We start from the raw sequence: 26513 nt of genomic DNA on the forward strand, positions 1-26513 counted from the left end.
GGATGGGATGGGGATTGTGAGGGGCAGGGGAGAAGGGGAGGGTGAGGGAACTGAGACTGACATGTAAAACAAGCTTGTTTCAAATTTAAATTAAAAAATATGATTAAAAAAGAAAGAAAGAAAGCAGGATGAGCAAAATATGAGGAGCAACCCATTAAGTAGCACCCCATCATGGCCTCTGCATCAGTTTCTGCTCTGACTTCGCTAGGTGATTGACCTCTAAGCTGTAAGGTGAAACAGAAACCCTTTCTTCTCCAAGTTTTAATCATTGTAAGTACAGGAAAAATAAAGAGCCTTTTAACCCTGTCACAGAACAAGTAAGTTCTTAAAATGGGTACTGCATGTTGTTCAGCACTGAGCGCTCGATGAATTTAGGTTGATTGAAAGGATAGGGAGTGGTGGGACCTCTAATAATGACGCTGTTTCAGACGTGCATAAGAGTCTGGAGGTCAGCCTCAGAGTCTGCAGTGGGCACTTTGTTTGGAGGCCTCCTGTAAAACTCTGGTTTATACTAGTGTTTCCATCTGTTTTGCTACTGGGGGGGGGGGGTTGGTTAGCTCCTTGCACAGGCTGAGGCCCAAACAAGGTGAGGACAAACATGTGAAAGATGATGTAAGTTGACAGACAGAACTGCCCAGTGAATTTATACCTCATGTTTTTGCCAGCCACTCTAGGTTTAGGTTAAGAATTAGTACCACAGCTCCAAGACCACTATGAAAGGGATTTCAGAGTTGTCTAACTCACGTTTGCATTCCTGTCTCCAGTCTGTACTCCATTCACATTTTCTCTTCTCCATCCTTGTATTCATTATTTCTGATCATTTATGGTGAGCACAGATAAATCGTGGAAAACACCGGTGTGTGTGTGTGTGTGTGTGTGTGTGTGTGTGTGTGTGTGTGTAAACCAAAGGTCAGCATCAAGTGTCTTCTTCTATTTCTCTCTATCTTAATTTTGTAACAGTCTCATTGGAGGCAGAGTTTCAGCTAGACTGGCTGGCCATTGAGCCCTTGAGATCCCCACCTCTATGCCCCTACAACACTAGGGTTATATATGCGCACTGCCACACTCAGTATCTTTTACATGACTGCTAGTGATCTGAACTCACTAGCATTGTCCTCACGCTTTAAAAGGACTTTACCCACCAAATCACCTCCCAAACTAGAAATCCATCTCTATTTAAAGGGAAAAACTTATGAAAAACTGCATTTCCTAGTGCCTCCAGCATTCATAATCTGTCTGGTTCTTAAAGAGAAGCCTATTAAACTAGTTACTATTGGTTTTCATGTTGTATGTTTGGTTTTTGCTACAAAAACAAAACAAAACAAAAAACGTTGGGAGTTACAGTGACGTATCATAATTTCTGAACCTCTTCTTAGAGATGAAGGGACTTTTCTAACATCTAGATGTGCCCAATCATAGGTATCCAGGCTCTATGATTAATATGTACATTAGAGCAGTGGTTTTCTGTCATTCCAAACCTAGGAACGTGGTAGATACTTACATCCTTGAGACCCACCCCAGACTTAATGAATAAAAATGTCTGGAGATGGTTCCCAGAAAATTCAACTTATTATAAGCACTGTACATGATTGTGACACAAATAGCTACAATTTAGTGAATGTTTGATAGTTGTTCTCTTTTCCAGTTCTGTAAGCTTGTCGAGGAATCTTCCCATCATAATATTTCTTTGGAATTAAACAGCTTTGAAAATAGCTTTGAAAGTGTGTCCAATAAGAAGGGTGACTACCCTTTCTCAGGCAGATTAAGAGGTCTGTTAAACAAGCTGCCCCAAACTCTGTGCATTGATAGAAGCTGCAGTTTCCAACAGGATAGCTAATGGTCCTTTTTTTTTTCCTTGTACATCTTTGGAAAACTAAACGATTTAGCCCCTAAAATTGACTTTAAAGGATTCTTACTGCATAAAGTCAAGAGTGTGATTACTTGAAAATTGCTCAACTGGTGAGGAAGGTACTTGAATTGAAGTGTCCAAATCAGATTTTTGCTGTTACTGCTCCCAGCAGGAGAAGTGGCAAAAAAATCAATAGTCATTGGACCTGTTTAAATTACAAAACTATACTTCATGTTTCCTCCACCAGCCTCTATCTGCTAGAGAAAAAAAAAAGTTTTGTGAGTTTGTGGTGAGAACTCCATGGCAGAAGGCCTAAGTGCCCTGGGGTATTATGCTATAGGTGGGGTGGGCAGAGGTCGCATACCTTCCCTTCTTCAACCCTAAGCTGGGAAAACTGATTGAAATTCAGACAAGAAGTCTGAGCACAATGTTGGTCAGGCATGGGGTGAGTCCTACAGGAGAGCACTCCTGAGTAGCTCTTTGGGGATTTAGGCCACTTGAGTTTCCAGAGGCTTGGAGTGTTGAGCAAGCAGGCTGAGTGACTGATACTATTACAATCATTTGCATCATATGAGTCCTCATTTCCTACTGAATCCAGTGCCCACTCTTTTTATATAGTCTTAGTTAAGTCAGACTAAGTTTGAACTCAGCTCCATCTTTGGCAGTGTGTCTGTTAAATAATAGAAAATGCTCCTGAGAAACTTGACTGTCAGCATCTAGATAAGTAAAATGTTTATGCAAGACCCTGAGTAGTTCCATCCCCAGCACACACATCCTGCAGAAGTCCAGAGATGAGTTAGTGAAGGCAACACTGACTTACTAAATAGGCCAATGATTTCAAAACCAGTATTCTCCTGACTTTCACCTTTCCTTCGTGATCCTGTCAGATGCCTGTGGTAGCTCTAGACATCATATGTTTTATGTAATTAAGTTTTTTTTTTTTTTTTTTTTTTTTTTTTAAGCACGGTTAGAGAGATTGCTCGATGGTTAGTGAATTGGCTATTCTTCCAGAAGACTTGAATTTCATTCTCAGCATCCAGCAGCTATATAGCAGCTTGCAACTGTTTGTAGCTCCAGTTCCAGGGCACCCATCTTCCTCTTTTGGTCTCTACAGGCACCAGATGCAGTGCAGTTAGCATACATGCAAACAAAACATCCATACACATAAAAAGGATAAGAGTAGAATTTTAAAAGCGTATAGGGGAATATCATTAACATCTCCCTTCATTAGTAAAGCAAAGACCTTGCTAGAATTCCCCCAGCAGAATTTTTTGTATGTGTTATTGGTCAGAACTAAGTTACATGGCTTTCTTGGGCTTTAGAAAGGCTGGGAAAGGAGTATTTTGACCTCACTGGTAAAGACAGATAAGGCAAAATTAGTTGAGAATGAGTGACGAGTTAGTCAGCCCATAGTAGCAACCACAATGCCTAGGCAAGTAAATTCCTATATGTCTTTCACTCTAGATCTCTGTTTTTGTCTTAAAGACAGGATCTTGTTCCGTAGCTTAGGCTAGCCTTAAAATTACTGTGTAGCCCAAGTATAAATTATCTGTTTTTGTCTTAAAGATGGGATGTTATTTTGTAGCTCAGGCCTTAAACTTGCTGGGTAGCCAAGCTGTAAAATAGCTTTTCTAGCCATTTTTCTCATCTGTGCAATAAAAATAATAGTAGAACCTGTCTTATAAAGACATCATGATGATTAAGTGATAGTTATATAAAGGGCTTAGCATAAATGCTCAATGTGTAATAAGTAGTATTAGTTGAATTTTATTATTAGGGTTGTTATGTCAGCCCTGCAAAGTAACTAACCTATTTCATAGGAGTGAACTGGGATATGACTCAGTGCTAGAACACAGCATGCACAGGGCCCTGGGATCTAGCCACAGACCCTGGATATCAAGTAGCTGAAGCTTAGATCATGAAAGTAATTTTACTGAATCCTTAGTTTCAAGTGGCAAAGTTGGGATTAGACTCACCTATCTCTGAACCTATAGAGTAGTTAAGTAACTTGCCTGGGATCCTTGAGATGTTTTCTTCCACACAGCATATCGCCTTTGTGTAATACTCTTGAATTTCCTGTTGCAGTTTTAACTGATTAAGTCATAATAAACCAAGCAGTAAAATTGAGATTAGATTGATCTAATTGTTCAGCTGGTAAGATGAGGCCATGAGTACTTGAGTGCACCTTTAATTCTATCCAACAGGGTACACAGTATCATTCGCATCATACAGAATCAGTTCAGCTGATGGCCTCCTTAAGTGTTAAGAGGTAAATGGCCCAATAACTCAAAGAAATAAAATTAAACAGCCCCAGTTGTCATTGCTATCAGATAGATGTGGTTTAAGCCTTACCTGTCAACTCTATGTAAACATGAACACATTACTTAGCTTTTTAGGACCTCAGTTTTTTCCCATGTTTAAAAAAAAAAAATATGGGAGTGCTTCATATAACAGTAGCTGCTGTGAGGGGTTTTTTGTTGTTGTTTTTGTTTTTTTAGGTGAGAAAGGTGCTTGAGAATTTGATAAGGATGGAAAGAGTCTTTCCTAGGTCACTTAGTAGCTCTGAACACTCTTCTCCCAGAGATATTGAAATGATAATATACTCTAGGGATTTTTGACCTATACACTTATGCTTACATTTGTTAGCAATCCAGTCTTAATTTGCATGCCACACTTATTTCCCTCTTATTAAGACTTCACCAATGAGTTGAACAATAATAGCCTTTATACACACACACACAAACACACACACACACACACACACACACATACATATATATATTTAAATTTGAAACAAGCTTGTTTTACATGTCAATCCCAGTTCCCTCACCCTTTCCCTGCAAACCCCCATCCCATCCCCTTTCTGCTCCCCAGAGAGGGTGAGGCCTTCCATGGGGGAATCTTCAAAGTCTGTCATATCATTTGGAGCAGGGCCCAGGCCCTCCCCCATGTGTCTAGGCTGAGAGAGTATCCCTCTATGTGGAATGGGCTCCCAAAGTCCATTCGTATACTAGGAACATATACTGATCCACTACCAGAGGCCCCATAGATTGCCCAGTCCTCCTAACTGAGACCCATGCTCAGTGGGTCTGGGTCAGTCCTATGCTGGTTTCCCAGCTACCAGACTGGAGACCATTAACTCCCCCTTGTTCAGGTCAGCTGTTTCTGTGTGTATCTCCAGCCTGGTCTTGACCCCTTTGCTCATCACTCCTCCCTCTCTGCAACTGGATTCCAGGAGTTGGGCTCAGTGCTTAGCTGTGGGTGTCTGTTTCTGCTTCCATCAGCTACTGGATGAAGGCTCTAGGATGGCATATAAGGTAGCCATCAATCTCATTATTGGGGAAGGCATTTAAGGTAGCCTTTCCACTATTGCTTAGATTGTTAGTTGGGGTCATCCTTGTAGATCTCTGGACATTTCCCTGGTGCCAGATTTCTTTTAAACCTATAATGGCTCCCTCTATTATGGTATCTCTTATCTTGCTCTCCTCTCTTCTTCCCCTGACTCAATCTTCCTGCTCCCTCATGTCCTCCTCTCCTCTTTTCCTCTTCTCTTTCTCCTAACTCTCTCTCCCCTACCCCTCCATGCTCCCAATTTGCTTGGGAGATCTTGTCCCTTTTCCTTTCTCAGGGGGACCATGTATGTCTCTCTTAGGGTTCTCCGTGTTTCTTAGCTGTTGTGGCAATGTGGCTGGAAGGCTGGTGATCCTTTGCTCTATGTGTAATATTCATATATGAGTAAGTACATACCATGTTTGTCTTTTTGTGACTGGGTTACCTCACTCAGGATGGTTTCTTCTAGTTTCATCCTTTTGCCTGTCAATTCATGATTCCATTGTTTTTACCCGATGAGCAGTATTCCATTGTGTAAATGTACCGCATTATCTCCATTCTTCAGTTGAGGGGCATTTAGGTTGCTTCCAAGTTTGGCTCAGTAATAGCCTTTTTTAAAAGGGACCTGGCTGGTGTCTTTAATCCGAGCACTCAAAAGTTAGAGACAGGTGAATCTCTGTACTTCAAAGCCATCATGGTCTATACAGCAAGTTACAGGCTATCCAGAGATTTTTGAGAGCCTGTTCTCTGCCCCCTACCCCCCCCCACATGGTTTCTCTGTGTAGCTTTGGAGCCTGTCGTTAAACATGCTCTGTAGACTAGGCTGGCCTCAAACTAACAGAGATCCACCTGCCTCTGCCTCCTGAGTGCTGGTTAAAGGCGTGTGCTACCACTGCCTGGCTTGAGACCCTGTCTTAAATTGAACAAATAAATGAAAAACACTGGGCATGTAGGTCTTTGGTAAAACATACATTTAGCTCCAATGCACAAAATAATGTAAAAAACACATATAGCGGTGTACAAAAAGAAATGTGTTCAATGTTTCCATAAAGCACTAAGCTGAAGGGCTATCGAAATAGCTCTTTCCACGAAGACTGATGACTTGAGTTTGATTCCTGGGATCCACATTGTAGAAGGAAAGAACTGATTTCTGCAAGTGGTCTTCTGAGCTTCACAGCACCTGTGTGTGTACAATTAAAAGCTTTAAAAAAAGCTGATAAGTAGCTTGGCTTTTGTCATGATTGGGTCTAGGCTTAAATACATGGTAGCATGTGAGGTTGAGGGAAAGACAGTTGATAAGTCACATGATTGACTTTTTAAAAGAGGTTTATTTTTATTTATTGTGTCTGTGTAAGTGGGAAGTGGGTGTCAGATCCTTTGCACCTAGAGTTACAGGCAGTTGTGAGCTGTTGGGTGTTAGGTCCTCTGCAATAGCAGTAAATAACTACTGGGCCATCTCACGAGCCCACAATTGATATTTTCACTATTAGTCTTAAAATCCATGGATGGGCTTTGCAACAGGGAATTTTTTAACAAAATAGAAAAGAGATCCAAAATAGATTAATGTACCTACTACAGAGGCAGGAGGATCTTTATGGATTTGAGGCCAGTCTGTTCTACATAGTAAGCTCCAGGACACCCAGGAATACATAGAGACCCTGTCTAAAAACAACAAAGTACTTACTACTCTGCCAAATATTTATGTGAGCTATTGTGAATATAGCATTTAGAATTTTGAACATTCCAATTATGTAGTCTTTCATATAGGATTTGTGTTCCTAGGATTTAGGGAAAAGACTAGCTTGTTATCTAATGTCTGCTAAATGGTGTGGCTGGCTTTTAAATTTGCATTTGTCAGCTCTTAGAGCCCTGTTCTTTGAGTGGTCTGTGATGCTACCTTTAGGAAAGCCAGGGCTGGTGCTCTGACAATCCAGTGGTCACCTTAATTCATTGACAGAGAAAAGAGAAGTGAAATTTAAATAAGTAGGAGAGAAGACATAAAAATTGGAACAGAAGCCCATGAAATAGAGCAGAAAGTAGAGAAAATCTACCCCCAAAAATGGTTCTTTTAAAAGATTATCAGAAGTGATACCGGGAGGTATTTCAGTGGTTAAGAGCACTGGCTACTCCTGCAGAGGACCTGAGTTTAAGCACCCACAACCGTCTGTAACTCTAGGCAGTCAGTCCCATCTGACATTCTCTTCTGGGTTCCTCAGGCACTGCATGCATATGGTGTACACACATGCTGGCAAAACACTCATACACATGGAACAAAATTTATTTTTCAAAACATTAGGACATGGAGATATGTGCTGTAATCCCAGAATTTGGGAGGTGTGGTAGGATGGTGAATTAAGGTTATCTTGAGGTACATGGTCACATTCTGTTTAAAAAAAAAAAAACAACAACAACAACAAAAAAAAAAAAAAACAAAACAAGAAATTAGTGATACAGAGGATAATACTACCAGCTGTGTAAGAAATAAAAATAAATATGAGGGACTGCTATGAGGCAATTGTATGTTAACATGTGAGAAACCTAAGTGAAATGGACAAATTCCTAGAAAGGCAAAACTGCCTATCAACACTGACTCATAACAGAATTAAAAACAAATAAAAGAACAAACTCCCCCAATCTAAATAGATCTTTAACAAAGATAATTAGTGATCAAGAAACTTTCCACAAAGTTTCCACAAAGATAAGACTAGATTGAGGTCTAACAAATGTTCAAATAAGAACATCAGTTCTCTGAGAACACTACAAACTCTTCCAAAATAGAGAACATACAAGGAACACTTTCTAATTCATTCTAAAACCAGTATTACCTTGATGCCCAAACCAAACACACATATCACAAGACTGGAAAATACCATCCCATGGATACATGTAAAATTCCTCAATAAAACACTGATGTTATTTGAGATTCTTACCGACTGTAGATTTTCTTTTTTTGTCTGATAGTTTTGAAATGATAATGTGTGTCTTCCATGTATTTGCTTTTGACTTGTTACTGGTGTGGCTGGATATCTTTTCCTTTCCTCCTCCCTAGTCAACTATTTTTTCTCTCTCTCTCTGAATTGCTTGATTAGATTCTATTAGATGATTCTGACTTTTTGTTGAAATTTGAGATTGTATTTGGACCTCAGTCCTTTATGGTATGTATTTCAGTGTCTTCTATCTCTATGGTGTTCAAATTTCTTTTTTTTGTTTGTTTGTTTGTTTGTTTTTTGTTTTGTTTTGGTTTGGTTTGGTTTTCAGGACAGGGTTTCTCTGTATTGCTTTGGAGGTTGTCCTGGAATTAGCTCTGAAGATCAGGCTGGCCTTGAACTCACAAAGATTGGCCTGCCTCTCCCTCCCTAGTGCTGGGATTAAAGGCATGAGCCACTGATGCCTGGTGTGTTCAATTTTCTAATGTCATGTTTTTTCACACAAACTTTTATGTTTTGGTGATTTAGATTTATCATCATTTATAATTCTTTTTGTCTTGTCCAAAAAGTACTGTTTTCCTACTTCTTTTTCTAATGGTTGTAAGGTTTTGTTTTGTGTAATATTTTTAGTTTGTTTGTTGAGAAGGTCTCACTGTGTAGCTCAGATTGTCCTCCAACTCCAAGCCTTTTGGGAATAGACATATACCAACAGGTTGAAGAGTTTGTTTTGTCTTTTGAAACAGGGCTTGCTCTGTAGCTCAGGAAGACTTTACTCTCACTATCTAACCCAGGCTGGTCTTGAACATGTGATCTCCCTACCTCAACTTCTTGATTAATGAAATTGCTTGTTTTATTTCTGAAATTGGAGAAGCTATGTTTTATTAAATATGAGCACTAGTCTCCCTATTGCTGCATCTCTTTAAGTAGAATAATGAAGAAGAAGAAAAAAAAAAAAAAAAAAGTCAACCTGGGAGGGAAAAGAAATTCAGAGACCAAAACCATCAATTTGTAAAATTGACCTTGCTCTTTTATCTGTTTAGAAAATAATTGCACAGAGGTCAGAGACCATTCACCATCTACCTTTCATTGCTGAGTACTTCTCTAGTGTACAGGGGATAAAAGGAAAGCATACCCTTGTTGGAGGTAGAATAATAGGCCATCTGCTTTCTATTAAACTTTCTTCATTCCAGTTGATAAGAATGCCAGAGATATTTTTAGATTGGTTAAAGAATTTTCCCCCAGGAAAGGCACACTTTTGGCCTTTTGTACTTACCTAGAACAATTATATTTTGATTACCTAAGTAGACTATTTTTCTCTGTATATTTTAATGGTAGTGATGAAGACATGACCGTTTAGGCCTGCCCCAGATTTTAGCATCCTTTTCAACTGATTCTTGGTGGAGTGAGTGATCTAGGAGTGGGTGGCTCTGACAATGGGTGGACATTCTTTCCTGAAGATGTGATACTGTTGTAGTACAGCTCAGCAGCACTGGATAGCTTTGTCTTTCCTGTTTCCTCAGAACAGTAGCTTGCATTGAGCACTCATAGTTAACACCCTTTACAGTTCCTCAATCTTCTGAGAGCTGTGTTGTGGTGACCACCAACCATTAAATTATTTTCATTGCTACTTCCTAACTGCAATTTTGCTACTGTTATTAGTCATAATGTAAACATTTGATATGCAGGATATCTATATCTGATATGTGATCCATGTGAAAATTTCATTCGGCCACCAAGGGGTCATGATACACATGTTGAGAACCACTGCTCTAGAGCTTGCTAAATAATCTTATGTTAGGCTGGCTGGGTGGGCCTTGAATCCTATATACTGATTGGCTGCCTATGATTCTGGTCTGCCAGATGGGTCCAAAGACAACACTACTGCCCTCCCCCTGTTATACTTGACCTGTATTCTCAACTGTCTAGACCACTCAGCAGCTTGGCCTCTCAGCTAATAAGAATCTCAGATTGAGCCATTTTTATGGAACTAACACATCAGAGTCCAATTAATTTCCCATTTTCATGTTTTGATATAGGGAAAACCCTGCATTTAGGATGTTTCCTGTTTTGTTCTGCAGCTTCTCAGCAAATGACACTAAAAATGAGATTTTACTATCAGAATCAGACTTTATAGGTCCTTAATGTCTCTGAGTTTAACCCTCTTCTTTATTCTGTTGTTTGAGTTTTTGTCTTTGGGCTGTAACAGTGACTTCCTATCAGAGATCTTCATTCTCTGATCTTCCCATGCCAAACCCACGTCAGTTCTGCTGCTAGGATAGTTTTTCTTTCATATATATATATATATATATATATATATATATATATATATAATTTTATTATTTTATTTTTATTTTACATATCAATCCCAGTTACTTCTCCCTCCCTCCTTCCCTCTTTCTCTCACATCCTCATATGCACCCCAACAACCCTCCCCTCCCAATGCCAATGCCCCCCCCCACTCCACATGTAGGGTGATGCCCTTCAGGAGGGGTCATCTAAATCTGTCAAGTCATTTGGAGTAGAGACTAGGACTTCTTTCCTGACTCTAGGTTAAGGGAGTATCCCTCCATGGGGGATGTGCCCGCAAAGTCCTTTTGTGCACCAGGGATACATCCTGGTTCCACTGTCAGAGGTCCCTTAGATTGCTCAGGCCTTCTAGCTGAGACCCATGTTCAGGGGGTTTGAGTCAGTCCCTTGCTGGATTCCCAGCTATCAGTCTGGGGGCCCGTTAGCTCCTCCTTGTTCAGGTCAGCTGTCTCTATGTGTTTCTGCAGCCCGGTCTTGTCCTCTCTCTCTGCATCTGGATTCTAGTTCGGCTCAGTGTTTAGTTGTGGGTGTTTGCTTCTGTTTCCATCAGGTACTAGATGAGGGCTCCATGATGGTGGATAAGTTAGTCATTGATCTCATTATAGGATAGTTTTTCTAAATTACAAATTTGAAACTCACAAGTATAAAACCCTCTAGAGGTTTCCTTTTATTTAGTAATAAATTCCATTTCTTAGCATTCATCTCTATCTCTAATCTGCCCCTCAATCTACATTTTCATTTACTGCCACTATATCATGTAAACCAGCCATATTGAATTGTTGTCTTTTCTGTAACTGATGTACATGTCTATACTGCATAATGTAAGTACACTGGGCTGGGGAGATGACTCAGCATTTAAGAGAACACCGGTTGCTCTTCCACAGTACCCAGCTCAACTCCCAGTACTTACATGGCAGTTCACAACCATCTGTGACTTGAGTTCCAAAGAATCCGATGCCTTCTTCTGGCCTCCTCAGGCACCATGCATACATGTTATATACAAACATGTGCAGGCAAAACACCCCCTGCCCCATACGTCTGATAACCTCCTCCCATTCACTGTTCAGACTAGAAGGTTTCTTTGTCTTTTAAGCTATTTTTCTTTCTCTGGTAAGCTATTCACAATTCTCCCAAACCTGTTTTTCATTTCCTCAGCATTTAGATATGTTTTGCCTATAGATTATTTTAGTTGGCCCCTGTTATTTCCCCATTAGACTATTACATTCTTTAGAAAGGAAGTACCTAGTACCATGCTTGTTACAACAGAGTAAGCATTTGCTAGCTGCTAACTATTGTGGCCGTGGTCATGGTGGTAGTAGCAGTAGTGGTTACTGTGATTATATTTGTTTACTTACTGATAAAAGCAATTTCGGAAAGAAGGGCTCATTTTGGCTAGCAGTTCCAGAGTAGAGTCTATCATGGTGGGCAGATTTGGGCAGCAGGGGGGTAAGGTAGCTAGTCACATTGTATTCTGTCAGAAAGCAGAGTGAGGTCGATGCTGGGCATCAGTTTGCTTTCTACTTTTTACTCATCTGACACTTAGGTTAGGACTCCTGTCTTCACTTAACCTTCTGGAAACACTCTCCTAGACATAATCAGATGCATTTCCAAGTGATTCTAAATCTAGTCAGGTGACCCTAACAATGAGGAGGAAATATGGAGAAATCACATTGAATCTTCACTGATCACCATCATCAGATCTAGTTATGTCAGTTCAATTAACTTTTTCAAATTAGGAGGGAAAATGTCAGCAGAAAAGTGAATGAGGCAGGAAGAAATTTTTAATTGTTAAGGGAGAGGAATTTGAAATCTAATGAGAGGTGAGCAGCCAGAAGGAGGCAAGGTTGAGAGAACTGGTTGTTAAAGATTTGTACTAGAAAGCATCATCAGAATATTTGATGCCCTCATATATCTCTGAGGCTGTGTTGGAGCAAGTGGAACAGATGTGTCTTGAGTGTAGAACTGGACCAGTGACTAAGGGTCATTCAGAGTAAGATTCTTCAAGTAAAGAATTTCAACCTCTTGAACTCTCCAACAGATCTGACTACTCAAAGAGGTTCTTGGCATCCCATTAGAAAGGGTGCCAGCAGAGGCCCTGCTGCATTCCTGTTCTGATGGCAAGTGAACTCAGTCATCTCCAAGACCTCTTCCAACTCTGTAATTCGGTGCTTGCATGATACATTTCAATACTAGGAGCATGACCTGTATTAAAGACTCCAAGTGGGAAACAAAATAGCCTTTAAAACACAACAGTAAACAAACAAACAAACCCAGAAGCATCTTTGAACAAATTGACTCTGAGTCAGAGACCATTATGATCTACATAGAGAGCTCCAAGACAGCCAGAGTCATATAAAGAGACCCTGTCTAAAAAACAGTTGCCCTTTGCTCCCCCCGCTGCCCTTATTTTTACTCTTTAAAATAATTTTCTGTTTTCTAATTTTGAAGATGAAATGTTGGCCAGGTAAGCAGCAGTCAGATCTAGAGGTTTACACTGAATAAGTCTGTGCTCTAGGAAGTGTCTTAGTTTAGATTACTATTGCAGTGATGAGTCACCATGACCAAAGTAACTACGAAAGCAACTTGGGGAGTTAAGGGTTTATTTGGCCTATACTTTCATATCACTGATTATCATCAAATGGAGTCAGGTCAGTAATCCAAATAGGGCAGGGACCTGGAGGCAGGAGCTGATGCAGAGGCCATGGATTGGTACCGCTTACTGGATTGCTTGGCCTACTTTCCTTTTTCGGGGGAGGGGGTGGGGGTGGAGAGAGGGGTGGTTCATTTGTTTTGTTTCGTTTTTCAAGACAGGATTTCTCTGTTTAACAGCTCTGTCTTGACACACTCTCTCTGTAAACCAGGCTGGCCTCAAATGCAGAGATCTGCCTGCCTCTACTTCCCTGGTGCTGGGATTAAAGGCGAGCACCACCACCACCTGGCTTCCAGCCTGCTTTCTTACAGAACCTAGAACCACCATCCCAGGGATTTAGAACCACCCACAATGGGCTGGACCCTCTCCCATCTCTAATTAAGAAAATGGCTTACAGCTAGATCTTATGGAGGAACTTTCTCAAGTCATTTTCTCTGCTGATTCTAGCTTGTGTCAGGTTGACATAAAACTAGCCAGGTCAGGAAGGGTAGGGAGGAGGATTAGGATGGTGGACTCTGTTTCATTCAGACCTCAGTTCTGTTTCCAGTGTACTCATTAACATTGTAAGATCTGTCCCACTATCTTCATTTCAGAAATGGATTGTAGTAATAATATATTATTTATGATTTATTAATCCTTGCCTGAGGATTCCAAAAGCAAAGCCAGCCACAAGCCATAGAAGCCAGGCACATACTTTTAATCCCAGCAGCCAGAAGCTAGGGGTGGTGGTATGGATCTCTCTGAGTTCAAGACCACCCAGGGATACACGAGATTGAAACAGTACAAAAGAGTAACAGCTGGCACCTTAAATCCCAGCACTAGAGAGATATAAAAGATAGAAGCAGGGTCTTCAGTCGTCAGTATAAGACATTCATTCATTCTCCAGCCACACTGAGATAGGAAGGCTCAGTATGGGAGGATAGGCAGACATGGAAGTCTCAGGATTCTCCATCCATGCCTAGGAGAGGCTGCAGTTTGAGACTTGGTGAAGAGCTTGTGTATGGTCAGCCCTTTCAGCCTGAGCTGGAGGTGAGAGCTAGTTCTATTCTTCAGCTTGAAGTTTGAACCCCAATATCAGTCTCTAGGTCTTATTTTTCATGATACAATGCAGCTAATAATACATTTTGTAAAGTTGGGGTGGAGATTAAATCAGTAAAGATGTGCCCTTCCAGAACACGGTAGAGATTCTGAATTATAGCTCTTTTTCTTGCTCTCTTTTATTTTGAAAGAATAAAAGGGTTTTTGTTTTGGTTTGGTTTTTAAAGGCAGAAGTCTTTACATTGGGGATACAACAGTCATTTTCACGTTTAAAAGGTGTATGTGGTGTGTGTGTGTAGAGAGTGTGGGAGCACAAGAGCCACTGAATGTATGTATGTGAAAGTCACTTGTGAAGCATAATCCCTCTTGTTGTTTATGGTGTTGCACTGTCTACTGCAGCTATCTGGACTAAGAGCTACTGAGCTACTGGATGATCAGTCTCCTATTTTCTATTTTTAGAGCTATTGTGAATGAGATTGCTTTCTTGGTTTCATTTCCAGCAAGTCTACTACTGTTGTATCAAAGTGCTACTACATTTTGTATGTTGATTTTTTATGTACTGAATATTTAAATCTCTACTATCGTCTTTTGGTGGTTTTTGTTGTTGTTGTTGTTGTTGTTTGTTTGTTTGTTTTTGTTTCTTTGTTTTTCCTATTTATAGTCACAGCTCCCACAAACAGTGATCATTTGATTCTCTTTTTACTATTTTACTTCTCTTACCTAATGTTATGAGTAAGACTTCCAGTTCTGGGTCAGTGAGATAGCATACTAGGTGAAGGTACTCCATGTAGCCAAGAGTGAAGACCTGACTTTCATGTCTGTAGCCCACATGGTGGAATGAAAGAGGACTGACTCCTAAAGCTGTCTTCTGACCTCTACATGTGTGCTGTGGCACATGCACAAATGCATAGACCACAAACACATGCATTCACATTTTTTTTTGTTATTATTTATTTAAAAGGGGTTGGAGAAATAATTCAGTGATTAAGAGTACTTCTTCCAGATGACGAGAGTTTAATTCTCAGTATCTACATCTGGTTGCTCACAACTACTTACAACTCCAGCTCCATGAGATCTGATAACTCCTTCTGGCCTCTGATGGAACCTATACATAGGTGTACATATGCACATAGTTGTGTTACATATGTATGCACAAACTTGAGTACGTGTGTGTGTGTGTGTGTGTGTGTGTGTGTGTGTGTACTCGGATGCAGGCACAAAAGGATGGGAGGGGGCACACATTTTAGTATTTTATTTCCTACCATTTCTATTTATATTGACTTCAGAAGGCTGAAGCAAGAAAATCATGAATTCCAGGCCTGCCTGGGATACAATGAGTTCTTGGCCATCCTGGGTTACCCTATCTCAGAGTAAATAAATTAAATAATAGCTCTTAATTATAAACATTAAAGGATTTGGGTGGTTGTGGTGGTACATGCCTTTAATCCCAGCACTTGGAGGCAGAGGCAGATGGGTCTCTTTAAATTTGAGGCCAGCATGGTCTACATAGTGAGTTTCAGGACAACCAGAGCTACATAGTGAGACTCTGTCACTAAATAAGTAAATAAATAAATATAAAGAAAACTTTGAAGAATGATCCTGTAATTTTCCTCTAAAGTAAAAGTCATCTTAAATAGCACAATAGAAACATGGTTGTCTATGGCATACAATCTCTTACAAGAAGCTGAATGTAGATTTTTGTCACTTAACTTCTCAGATTACATCCCTTCATTCTCTTCTTGAGAAGTGGCACATGTCTGGATTGGTAATTTAAGTGACAAGTTGGCTATTTCAGTTCTAAAACAGACCAGGGTAGGTGAGTTTTCTTTGGAATTCAAAGAATTTATGTGACAGCATATTAACAAAGATATGTTATTAAAGCTCTAGTATTTACAGATCCCAAAGAAAATTTAGGGACTTAGGGAGTTAATCTTTAGCTTTTAAAACAGGTTTCCACAGTTAGTCAGAATACCAATGAGGGTTAAAAACTGCAGGGAGTAGTTACGTGGGCACTTAAACCCTGCTAGTGCATGTTGAACTTGATTGCCTTACTGGATGTACCGAGGTAAAGTATGTGGTGACTTTTCCTGGGTCATTTTTACCACTCTGCACTGTTGTCCTGGTCTGGGCTCTATTTTCAAATTGCTAGTTTGATAGGAAATAGAATCCATGTAAGAGACAAACCTCCCTGAGGACGTTTCTAGACTGGATTAATTGAGATGGGAAGAGGTTCCCTGACTGTGGCATTACAAGGACTTGTCTAAATAAAAAGGAGAAAGCAAGCCAAGTGCCAGCATCATCTCTCTGCATGCAAATATGACCAGCTGCCCCACTGTCCTGCTGCCAGGACCTCCCCACAGTGAAGGACGGAACACTTAAACTGTGAGCCCTGACAAACCCTTCTTTAAGCTGTTTTTCTGAGGTATTTTGTTACACCTCCCAGGTTAGAGCTCTGCACTGAGTGGTTTGGGTTTTTGTTGTTTTGTGTTTTTAATCTAAAATGATTTTTCCCTCCACTATCTACTTAGTTCCCACATGTAGCTTCCTTCAAGCCACTTGGATATGGAAGTTCTCAGTGTACTTTACCTTGATTATTGTTTAATATTGCAGTGATCTAACTCCCAATGTGTTTATTTCTTCTTTTTTTTTTTTTTTTTTTTTTTTTTTGTTTTGTTTTGTTTTGTTTTTGTTTTCTGAGACAGAGTTTCTCTGTGTAGCCCTGGTGTCCTGGCACTCCCTCTGTAGACTAAGCTGGCCTCGAACTCAGAGATCTGCCTGCCTCTGCCTCCTAAGTGCTGGGATTAAAGGTGTGCACCATCATCACCACCTGGCTCAGTGTCAGTTTTTAATGTTCAAATAAAAATATGCAAGTAAAAGGTTTTAAAACTTGGGGGTGGGGAACAAATTTAAAAAAAGTATTCAAAACACTTTTTTTTCAAAATTTATTTGTTTTTATGTAAGTAGTTACTTTGCCTACATGTATGTCTGTACATCATGTATATGCCTGGTGCCCACAGAGGCCAAAAGAAAATGTCAGAATTATAAATGGTTGTGAACTGCCATGTGGGTGTTAGGAGTCAAACCCAGATCCATTGGCAGAGCAGCTGGTGGTTATAACTATTAGGCCATCTTCCCAGCACAGACTCTCATTATATCCTTAGAAATGAATTGTAGAAATAACGTTTTAAAGGTAGATTAGATTACCAGTGAGGACTAGAGGTTTAGGAGTTACAGTGGTTACAGAGCTTCTATTTGAGTTGGCAGAAATGTTTTATGAACATACAGAGGACAGTTGTATAGCACTAAGAAAGTAATGAAGTGTTCTGAATTGCCCACATAGTATATGAGTTACTTTTATGATCCCTGTGACAAACTACCTCAGAGAAATAACATATGTTAGTTCATGGTTTCAAGGAATAGTCCAACATGGCCTGGTGTTTTGGCATGATGCCTGAGGGCAGAGCTTGCATTTGGTCACATTGTGGCAGCAGATACGAAACCAAGATGGGATGTGAAGCATAGCCAAGTTATAACCCTCAAGGCCTGCCTCTCCTGTGGCCTATGGTGTCTCCTAGGTTCCACAACCTCCCAGAACAGTGCTAGGTGTCAAACACATAAGCCTGTGGAGGGACATAAAGCATTTAAACCAAAATAAGTGCTTAAAATGACAAATTTTATATTTAATACATTAGGGAGTTCCAAAACAATAAAACAGTGTCTAGAGCTGGCTAGATGATTCAGTGGATTTAAGGCTCTTGCCACACAAACCTGGGGACCTGAAGTTGATCTTTGGATTCCACATATAGCAGAAAGAAGAGAATTGACTCCACCAAGTTGTTCTTTGACCTCTACATATGTGCAGTGATGTGAGTGTGCATATACATTCATGCTCACACACATTGGTGTACATAAATAAAAATCTTTTCAAGTAGAACTTTTTTTTTTTAAAGAGAATATATTGAAAACTATCTGAGGGCCAGTAAGATGGCTCAGTGCATGTCTTCATGTGCACATGCACACAAAATAAATATGATAATAATAAAAGAAAACTGTATGAACAAAATAGGTACCAAAATAGGTCCTGTTAGTGCTGAAGGGATTACCTTTTTGGGAAGAGAGTAAGTAGTGTCATATCAGGAATGTCTTGGTAGGCTTATGTGTTTTATTGTATGAATGTCTGTACTGTTTCTTCCATTCTACAGTGAGGATAGATGTATTGCTTGTTAAAAATAGGATAGCACTATTTGGTGACTTTTCTCTTGAAAGTTTGAAAGCTATTCATGTATATAGTCAGAAATAGTCTGTAAAGATACTGAAAGCCAAGCCTCCTCAGTCCCCTTGCCTAACCAAGTGAGGCTTTTCTTCTATGTCTTTGTAGGTTATCCCACAGCCTACCCGGCAGCTGCCCCTGCCTACAATCCCAGCCTGTACCCCACCAATAGCCCCAGTTATGCTCCAGGTAAGTGGTGGGTGGGAATGACAGTGGTGAAGAGGGTGGGACTAAGCCTCCATTTGTAAAAAACGACCCTAGCAGTTGGCCCTTCCGCCAGTTCTGGCTTGATTCTCTTTGGAATCCTCTCTGGGAACTCAGATCAACCTCGGGTTGGGAGTGGGAGTAGAGTCTCTGTCCTTCATTCTCCCTGGGACTTGAGGGTGGCCCCTTTCTCCTCTGCTAGAATATATGAGACATGCCTCCACCCTGTAGGACTGCTCCATCTCTCTCAAGAATGTCCAAATTAAGGTTTACTCAGTCTTGCCTGAGGCTGCCATTGGGAATCACTCTTACTCTCTCTCTCTCCCTCCTTCCATTCCCCTTCCTTCTCCTTCCCTCCCTCTTTTTCTGGGGTGTAAATTTGGAATAGAGTGAGAGACTTGCCACCAGAGTAAAGAGCCTTTTTACAGGCTGAGACTTGTTTTTTCAGAAATAGAAGACATATAACACTCTTGAACAGAGAGATTGAAATGGGTTTGAAATACTGAAGAGGTGCTAGGTATGATGGCATACACTGAGGCTGAGGCTTCAAGTCTGAGGCCAGCTTAAATTCATAGTAAGAAAGAACCCCCACACACTCCCAAAAAAGCTAGTGAAAGAAAATATTGGAAAGATCCTTTTTTTCTTCCTGTTTTGGGGCCAGGAGCATTACTGGTATTTAACCACTGATTGAAAACCTGGGCTTAGTCAGTGCTCGGCACCCATGATCAGGAGAAGGAATGGGCTCTATGACATGAACGTCCTGGGTTTGAGTCATGATTAGTCTTCTCCCTAAGTATACAGCCTTGTACAAAGTCACCTCCCTTTTAAAAGTTCACATATAGCCACTTACCTCAGGGTTGTAGGTGATTTTACGTAAGTTCTTTATTACTCACTAAGCATTTGTTGAATATCCTTTATACCGGGGTAGAAAAAGTAAACATTGTCATCTTTGCCTGAAGGAGCTCATAGTTAATTTTGGATCCTGGTATATTAATAAATGAATTGTACTACACTATAGTAAATAATAGAAAAGAACACATATTAGAACAGAGGTAGAGCCACAATCAACCTGGAGGTGATAATAGGGGGGGAACTTCACAAAGGAACTAACAGTAGAGACTTGATGAAGAAGTAAGAGGTGCCTTTGGAAGCACACAGGGGAGGAGGGCACATTACAGGGCAGAGCATGCTTGTAAAGGGCATGGCAGAGGTGTGGGACCTGACTGCTGAGCCTAGAACTAGCAGAATGGTTGAATTGTAGACTGAGGGGGACTGGATGAATCTGAACTGCAGACTACAAGGAACAAATTTGGAAAGATCTTAAATGTCACATCCTTCTCCCTCAGCAGTTCTTGGGAGAATTGAAATATCTTAATATGGACAAGCAAAGAACAGGACTTCATGCCTGTTCATATCCAAGCAGTTTTTGGTCTGTTCTCTGGAAGATCCTGTGGCATCCAGGGAGGTGCTTTTAAACTAATGAACTTTCCTGGATGGCAAGTCTGTCACCCTTTCCATGGGGAGGTACTTCCCATTCTCTCCATTCACTGCTTATTATACAGCCTGGGGGAAACTGCTATCTTTAAACAAGTCTGTTATATAACTGCAATATGTACAACTTTGCACAAATTCTTAGTGGTAATTTCAACTAACATTTCTATCCAACAGAGTTTCAGTTCCTGCATTCAGCCTATGGTAGGAGAGCTATTTTTCCTCATCTGTATTATGGCCTATGAATGTGTTATCTTGTAACAATGGTAGATTCCCTTTCCTTTCCCCCCCAATCCCACCTCCTAGGCTTGGGCTCCCCCAGGTGGCTCAGCAGCAGTTCCTATAGCATGCAGGAACATGTCTGATGGTGCAAAATCATGGGTTGGAGACACACATGAACCATTCCCATAGGGCAGTAATGAAGGATCATGGCACTAAAAGGCGTCTCACACCCTAACCTGGCTGTCTGATTCAAACAAATGAATGAAAATTCTAGGGCCTGTGTGTGGCTCCTCTGTTGGTTTTATGGTAGGCTCTGAGGAGCCCCTTGATTATGTCTGTTAGACCCTAAAACACAGTCAGATGGCCCCAGGATCAGATTTTCCTTTCCATTAGCAGTCTGACATGTTTGAAGACCTGGTTGACTTTAGATACACTCTGCTACCTTCATCCTGATCTTGAGCTCTGGCCTCATTTTCGGAGCATTTTTCTGGATGATGAAAGTTTGGGCCAAGTGTGCCAGTGGGTGAAAGATCTGAGTTGAGTTCTCTGGACAGTGTGGACTCCAGGCCCAAGGCACCACGGGAACTTCTGGGCACCTGTGAGGGTCCCAGCAGTTTAACTTGACTAGGTCCTTCTTGTCATAGACAGTAAGGGACCATGGGAGGAACTTTCCACTTTTACCACACTCGCCTGGGCTGCTCATGATATTTTTGTATAATCTTTTAATGTTTTTCCAACTTTTAATCTTGCTGTTAAAAAGTGAATTTTTTATGCATGGCATATACATCTTTCAGAAAGACGAGCTGTGAAATTTCTTTTTACTACTGCTGTGGGCTGTGTGATCTTGGGCAACTTGCTAATGTCCCCGGGCCATAGAGTTTTTCATGTCACATGATCTCAAGGTTCTTTTAAATGTTAGCATCCCATCCTCTTATAATTTTTATTATTTCAATAGTGTTAGCTACATAACTCTGTGCTAGCTACTCACTTATGAAAGGTTGTTTGCTTATTTGCTACAGAATATAAACTGGAACAAAAGACTCTAAAAAGTTAGAGAAGGTGCATACTTCCTCATCCTACCTATTAGCACATTAGTTTCCAACGCATGGATCATAACCCCTTTGGGTTCAAACAAACCCTTTCACAGGGGTCATCTAACATAGGAAAACACAAATATTTACATTTTGATTCATAACAATAGCAAAATTACAGTTATGAAGTAGCGATCAGAGTAATTTTATGGTTGGGGTCACCACAACACGAGGAAGCGTATTAAAGTGTTGCAGCACTAGGAAGGTGTAGAAACATTAAATTAGAACATCTAATTGAAGAAGTATGGATGGTGCACTTCACAAAGTGTTCTATGAAGATACAAAGACCAGTAAGACAAGGTCCCTATTCTCCAGAAACTCAGAATTTATTGGGAAGAATTAGGAAGACATTTGAGGCAACCAGGCACAGAGGCTTGTAAGACTCAGGGGAACTGGGATAAGTCAATTATGTGGGATGATGTGGTCAGAGAATGGGCAGAGGCAAAGACTTCATAGTGTAATCAAGTCTTTTTCTTGTGACTGATTACTTAACACCTGTGCACCAGGCGGGATGTGCAGAGAGATGTGCTGGAAGAAAAGTAAAGTTCCTTGGCACACTTTGGGAATGATAAGAGCTTGTGCACTGTAGTGTGGGTTGGAGAGTGAGATGATTAGAGAACCAAGAGAGATGTGTCAGTCAGGAAAAAGACAGTGGACAAGAAATAGGACCAGCTTATAGAAACCTCAGAGCCTATCCTTAGTGACTTCTAGCAAAGCTCTGCCACCTAAAGGTTCCACAGCCTCCCAAAATACCACCTCCAACCAGAGACCAAGCGCTTAGACTTATGAGCCAGTATAGGATATTTCAATTCAAACCACTAGGGATCATCAGTGTTGGGTGAGGGAAGTCTCGGCAGGCTTGAATCTGCAGCCTGTAGCTAACAGAACCACAGAATGTTTCCGAGGGTTTTATGATTCAGCTTAGACTTTAAGATCAGTATGGCTATTGGTTGGAGACTAGAAAGAACAAGTTAAAACAAACAGACCCAAAGCGTTAAGAAGCAGTTGAAGTGGCTGAGGTGAGAAATGATTGGAGTTTGAACTGGAGTTGGCCACAGCTGTAGGGATGAAAGGAAGCACACAGCTACCAGAACTAAAAACCATTAAGACTGATGACCTCTCAATACTGTGAAACAATCAGGGAGTGATTAGTACTGCCAAGTTACAGTACAACAAAACTGAAGCTCAGACAATTAAGTGACTTGCCCAAAGTCTCACAGCTAGTAAATGGCAGAGCCCAGGCTAGATCTCAGATTTCCTGACTCAGTACATGGTTCAGGATGATGGTCCCTTGCTGCCTCTCTTTGTAAATGTGCTTAACAGATTGTTCTAGTGTCAAAGGGTTTGAGGGTCCCATATCCAGGAAGTGAACAACTCAGCAGCTAGACATGGGCAGCCTGCTGTGACAGGGGTCATAGCCCTCCACATGTTTTTGTTTTTATCCTCTGTCCTTTTTACACATCTATAGTAAGTACATAAAGTCTTAAGTGAACAACTTAATAATGTTTTCATATGTGATACACGAGTACTTAATTATCACTTAATTTAAAGGATGAAACAGTTTTAGGAACTAGTTCCTTTCCAGAATCCCAAACAGGTCTGTCTGACATAGAGCTCTATCACCACGCAGTTGGGACTGGCTTCCCACAGCAGCTGAGCTCTGCCTTGCTGCCACCATCAGAAAGGATTAATGTACAGTTGAACAGAGAGACAGAACCAATCATACAGTTAATGAAGAGGTTAAGTTGACTGCTAAAATTTCATTTTCATTTAGTTTTCACATTTATCTAATTGTTTAAATTATTAACTATTCTAACATAAAGGAAAGATACAGCCAGTTGTGGTGGTGCATGCCATTAATCCCATCACCCAAGGGGGCTGAGGCAGGTGGATCTCTGTGAGTTCAAGACCAGCCTGGTCTGCAAATCAAGTTCTAGAACAGCCAGGACTATACACAGAGGAATCCTGTCTCAAAAAACAAACAAAAAAGCCCAAAAACAAAAGATGGAAAAAATGCTGTTCATTTTCTATATATAATAAAACCAGAAGAATCTTCCCTTTTATTTGGAAAATGTAAAGTTTAGCCTAAGTGATCATTTAGGAAAGACAATAACACAATGGCACTTGCTTCTTTGTAATGGGCAACATTATTTTACTATGACATGCTGTCTTGTTCACTCCCTGGTTGATGTGTGGCTGAGTTGCATCCCCAGTAGACCGTAAGTACCTTGTGTGCAGTGATGTAACCCACGTGTGTTCCTGTCCACCGTGGCACCCCCCTCAGTGCTGAGTGCAGTTAGGTTTTAGTACTCTGTGGCTAATTTTGATTTAACTTCTGTTGTCACACAGTCCTTCATACAATTGTCAGACTTTTGGCTTATAATGAAAATTATAAGTGTGCCCCACTCAGAAGAAGAAGAAAACAACAACAATAACAACAACAACAAAAATAGAACAAATCAGGACCTCTAAATTTTCCAAATTCTTATGGCCAAATTTAGACCTCTTGGTCCTTGGTAGAGCCTCACTGAGATCTTAGGGCATGGAATTGCTCTATTTGGCTTCTTAGTGCTACATGTTTGACATAGCAGGGAGTTGTTTGGGGATGGTTGTGGACTTCCAGCCATATGGAATGTCAGTTCCTGATTTTGGAGACATTGTGATAAGATTTTTTTGACACTTAATTGGGGCCTTCCACCCTCTGGAGAAGGACACCAAAGATATTTATTTAAGGCAGATTCCCTCCTCCTGCAGGGGCTGTGCAACTCTGGCTGTCTAGCAAAGGCCCTGGGCTCTACATGGAGTTGTGCTGTCTGCATTTCTCTTGCCAGATTCTCCTTTTAGTGTCACTTTCCTGCCCATGATTTCTTTCTCATTCCTCAGCATTTGCTGTATATGTTGCGGGCCATTAGTGCAAGCAGAGGCAGCCTAAGCATCTACATTCTGATTCTAGTTCAGAAAAAACAGCAGAATCCACAGCCTTCTCTCTCTACCCATTATAATTCTGTGATGAGGGAACAGAGTTGTAAACCAGGAAACAAAGCCATTGTAGAATCTCTGTGGCGATAGCATCAATATGACCAACACACCTTTCTTCTTATGCTTCCCTGTCTTTCCTTACCCTTACCTATATTTCAAGTTCATCTGATTGTTGCCAGTCCAGCCCCACTTCTGTTAATACACTTTAAAACACTGTGCCCAAGACTCCCAAGGTCTTAATAGAATGTAAAAGATGTTATAAAGAAAAAAAAATCATCCTTTTTTTAAACTGTAAAATAGAAATTTGGATCAAAAATGTGTCTCCTCTGGTATTTTGAAAGGATAGTTTCCTTTCTTTTTTTGTTTCTCCTTTTTTTTTTTTTAAGGCATTTTCTCCTTCCTGCCCCCCACCCCCATTTCCTCTCTCTCCTTTCCCTCAGGATACCATGACGGTAAGTTTTTTAAGTCATTCCCCACTTCTAGAATGCTTAATGAAATTTCTCAAGTTGAGCTTTGAGCTGTCCTGGAAAGTCTCTACAGATTTCAAACTAATTTCTGTAATATACCCACCCCAATTTTGATACTTTAATAGTGGCTGAAGGATCATCTCTGACTTATGAGGTGCTTGCTGTCTCAGTGGAGCATCCAGTAGCACCTATTGGGAGCTTTTCAGACATTTGCAGCAGGAGTTGGCAAGGAGTGCCCCATTGTATAGCTAATAGTACAGCTACAGAGCCCCGGCCTTTTAGGCTGCCATGGCCACAGCTCAGTCTGTTAGAGGAGATGCTGTTCCAGCAAGGCTCACATAAAATAATAGTTACTTGTTAATTTCTCTTTGGAAGCAACTCACAACTTTTTTTCCATTTGGTTTTGGTTTTGGTTTTCCAAGACAGAATTTCTCTTTGTAGCCCAGGCTGACCTCACAGAGATCTGCCTCCCTCTGCCTCCCAAGTGCTGGGATTAAAGGAATGCACTGCCACACCCGGTACAAATTTACAATTTATTAACCATACCTCCAGATAAGATTTCAGACCAAAGGGAAGTTTTAAAGACTCAGTTAATCTAGCCCAAGAGACTGTTAAAGAATTCCGAGTTATGGGCTGGAAAAATGGCTCAGAGGTTAAGAGCACTGACTGCTCTTCCAGAGGTCACGAGTTCAATTCCTAGCAACCACATGGTAGCTCACAACCATCTATAATGAAATCTGGTGCCCTCTTCCCTCTTCTGACATGCAGGTGTATATGCAAGTAGAACATTGTATACCTAATAAATAAAATCTTAAAAAAAAAAAATCCAAGTTACTTCATGTTAATGAGAAAGTGGTAGAAGAATATACCACAGTCTTAGATCAAAAGGTCAGGTGGAAGATGGTGATGTTCATGGGCATTCTCATGGTTTTTTAGTCTTAGGCAGAAAAATCCTGACTGTCAGTATTTAAGTGTGGTCTTCCTTGGATTTAAGTCATTTGGAAGTTCACTTCAGCACTCCTTCCAACCCACTATCCCATCTCAAAAAGGCTGAATCATTCTGTGTGTCTGAGCAAGCTCCTTGAGTTATGTTTCTGTCTAGCACAAGACCCTTGCTTCTGTGTTTGTAATTGGTGTTCCCATGTCTTACTTCTGCCTAATGCCACTCTTGTGTCTTCTCTTAAGCCACTCTGCTGATGAAACAGGCCTGGCCACAGAACTCATCTTCCTGTGGCACTGAAGGCACCTTCCACCTTCCAGTGGACACCGGGACCGAGAACAGAACTTACCAAGCATCCTCTGCAGCTTTCAGTAAATACAGCCTGTCTCTTCCTCTCCTCCTCCTTCCCCTCAGTCGGGGCAGATTTGTTCATTAAGAAAAAAGGAAAGGGAATTTTTTAAATGACATTTTTATTGTAAACACTGTTTTAAGAGGTTCTCCTACTTGTGCAAAAAACAAACAAAAAAAAACTGGCCTTTATCATTTAATAAAGATGATCATTTTTGATCATGCCTTCAGCTTTAGGATACTCATAGCAGCGAGGGAGGAGCATCCCAGGCCCAGAAGTTGGATTTGTGAAAGACTGTTACTTCATTTTAGGGGAAAAAATCAAGGCACAGTTGAAGACTTTGTGTGTCTCTTCCCATCCACAGGGTTTCTTGACCTTAGCACTATTGACATTTGGGAC

At 40.7% G+C, this 26513-nt stretch overlaps 1 protein-coding gene across 2 annotated transcripts in view; it reads left to right on the forward strand.

The window, feature by feature from the left end:
* The window catches only part of Fam168a (family with sequence similarity 168 member A), a 115543-nt gene that overhangs the window by 78484 nt on the left and 10546 nt on the right, over positions 1 to 26513 (forward strand). For both annotated transcript variants that reach the window (XM_051192361.1, XM_051192362.1), the window contains exons 3-4: positions 18480 to 18560; positions 26011 to 26136. In XM_051192361.1, the coding sequence (XP_051048318.1) occupies positions 18480 to 18560; positions 26011 to 26136 (207 nt within the window). The remainder of the gene's footprint in view (positions 1 to 18479; positions 18561 to 26010; positions 26137 to 26513) is intronic.

Source organism: Phodopus roborovskii, unplaced genomic scaffold (genome assembly GCF_943737965.1).
Source record: "Phodopus roborovskii unplaced genomic scaffold, PHOROB, whole genome shotgun sequence".
Classification (NCBI taxonomy): Eukaryota; Metazoa; Chordata; class Mammalia; order Rodentia; family Cricetidae; genus Phodopus; species Phodopus roborovskii.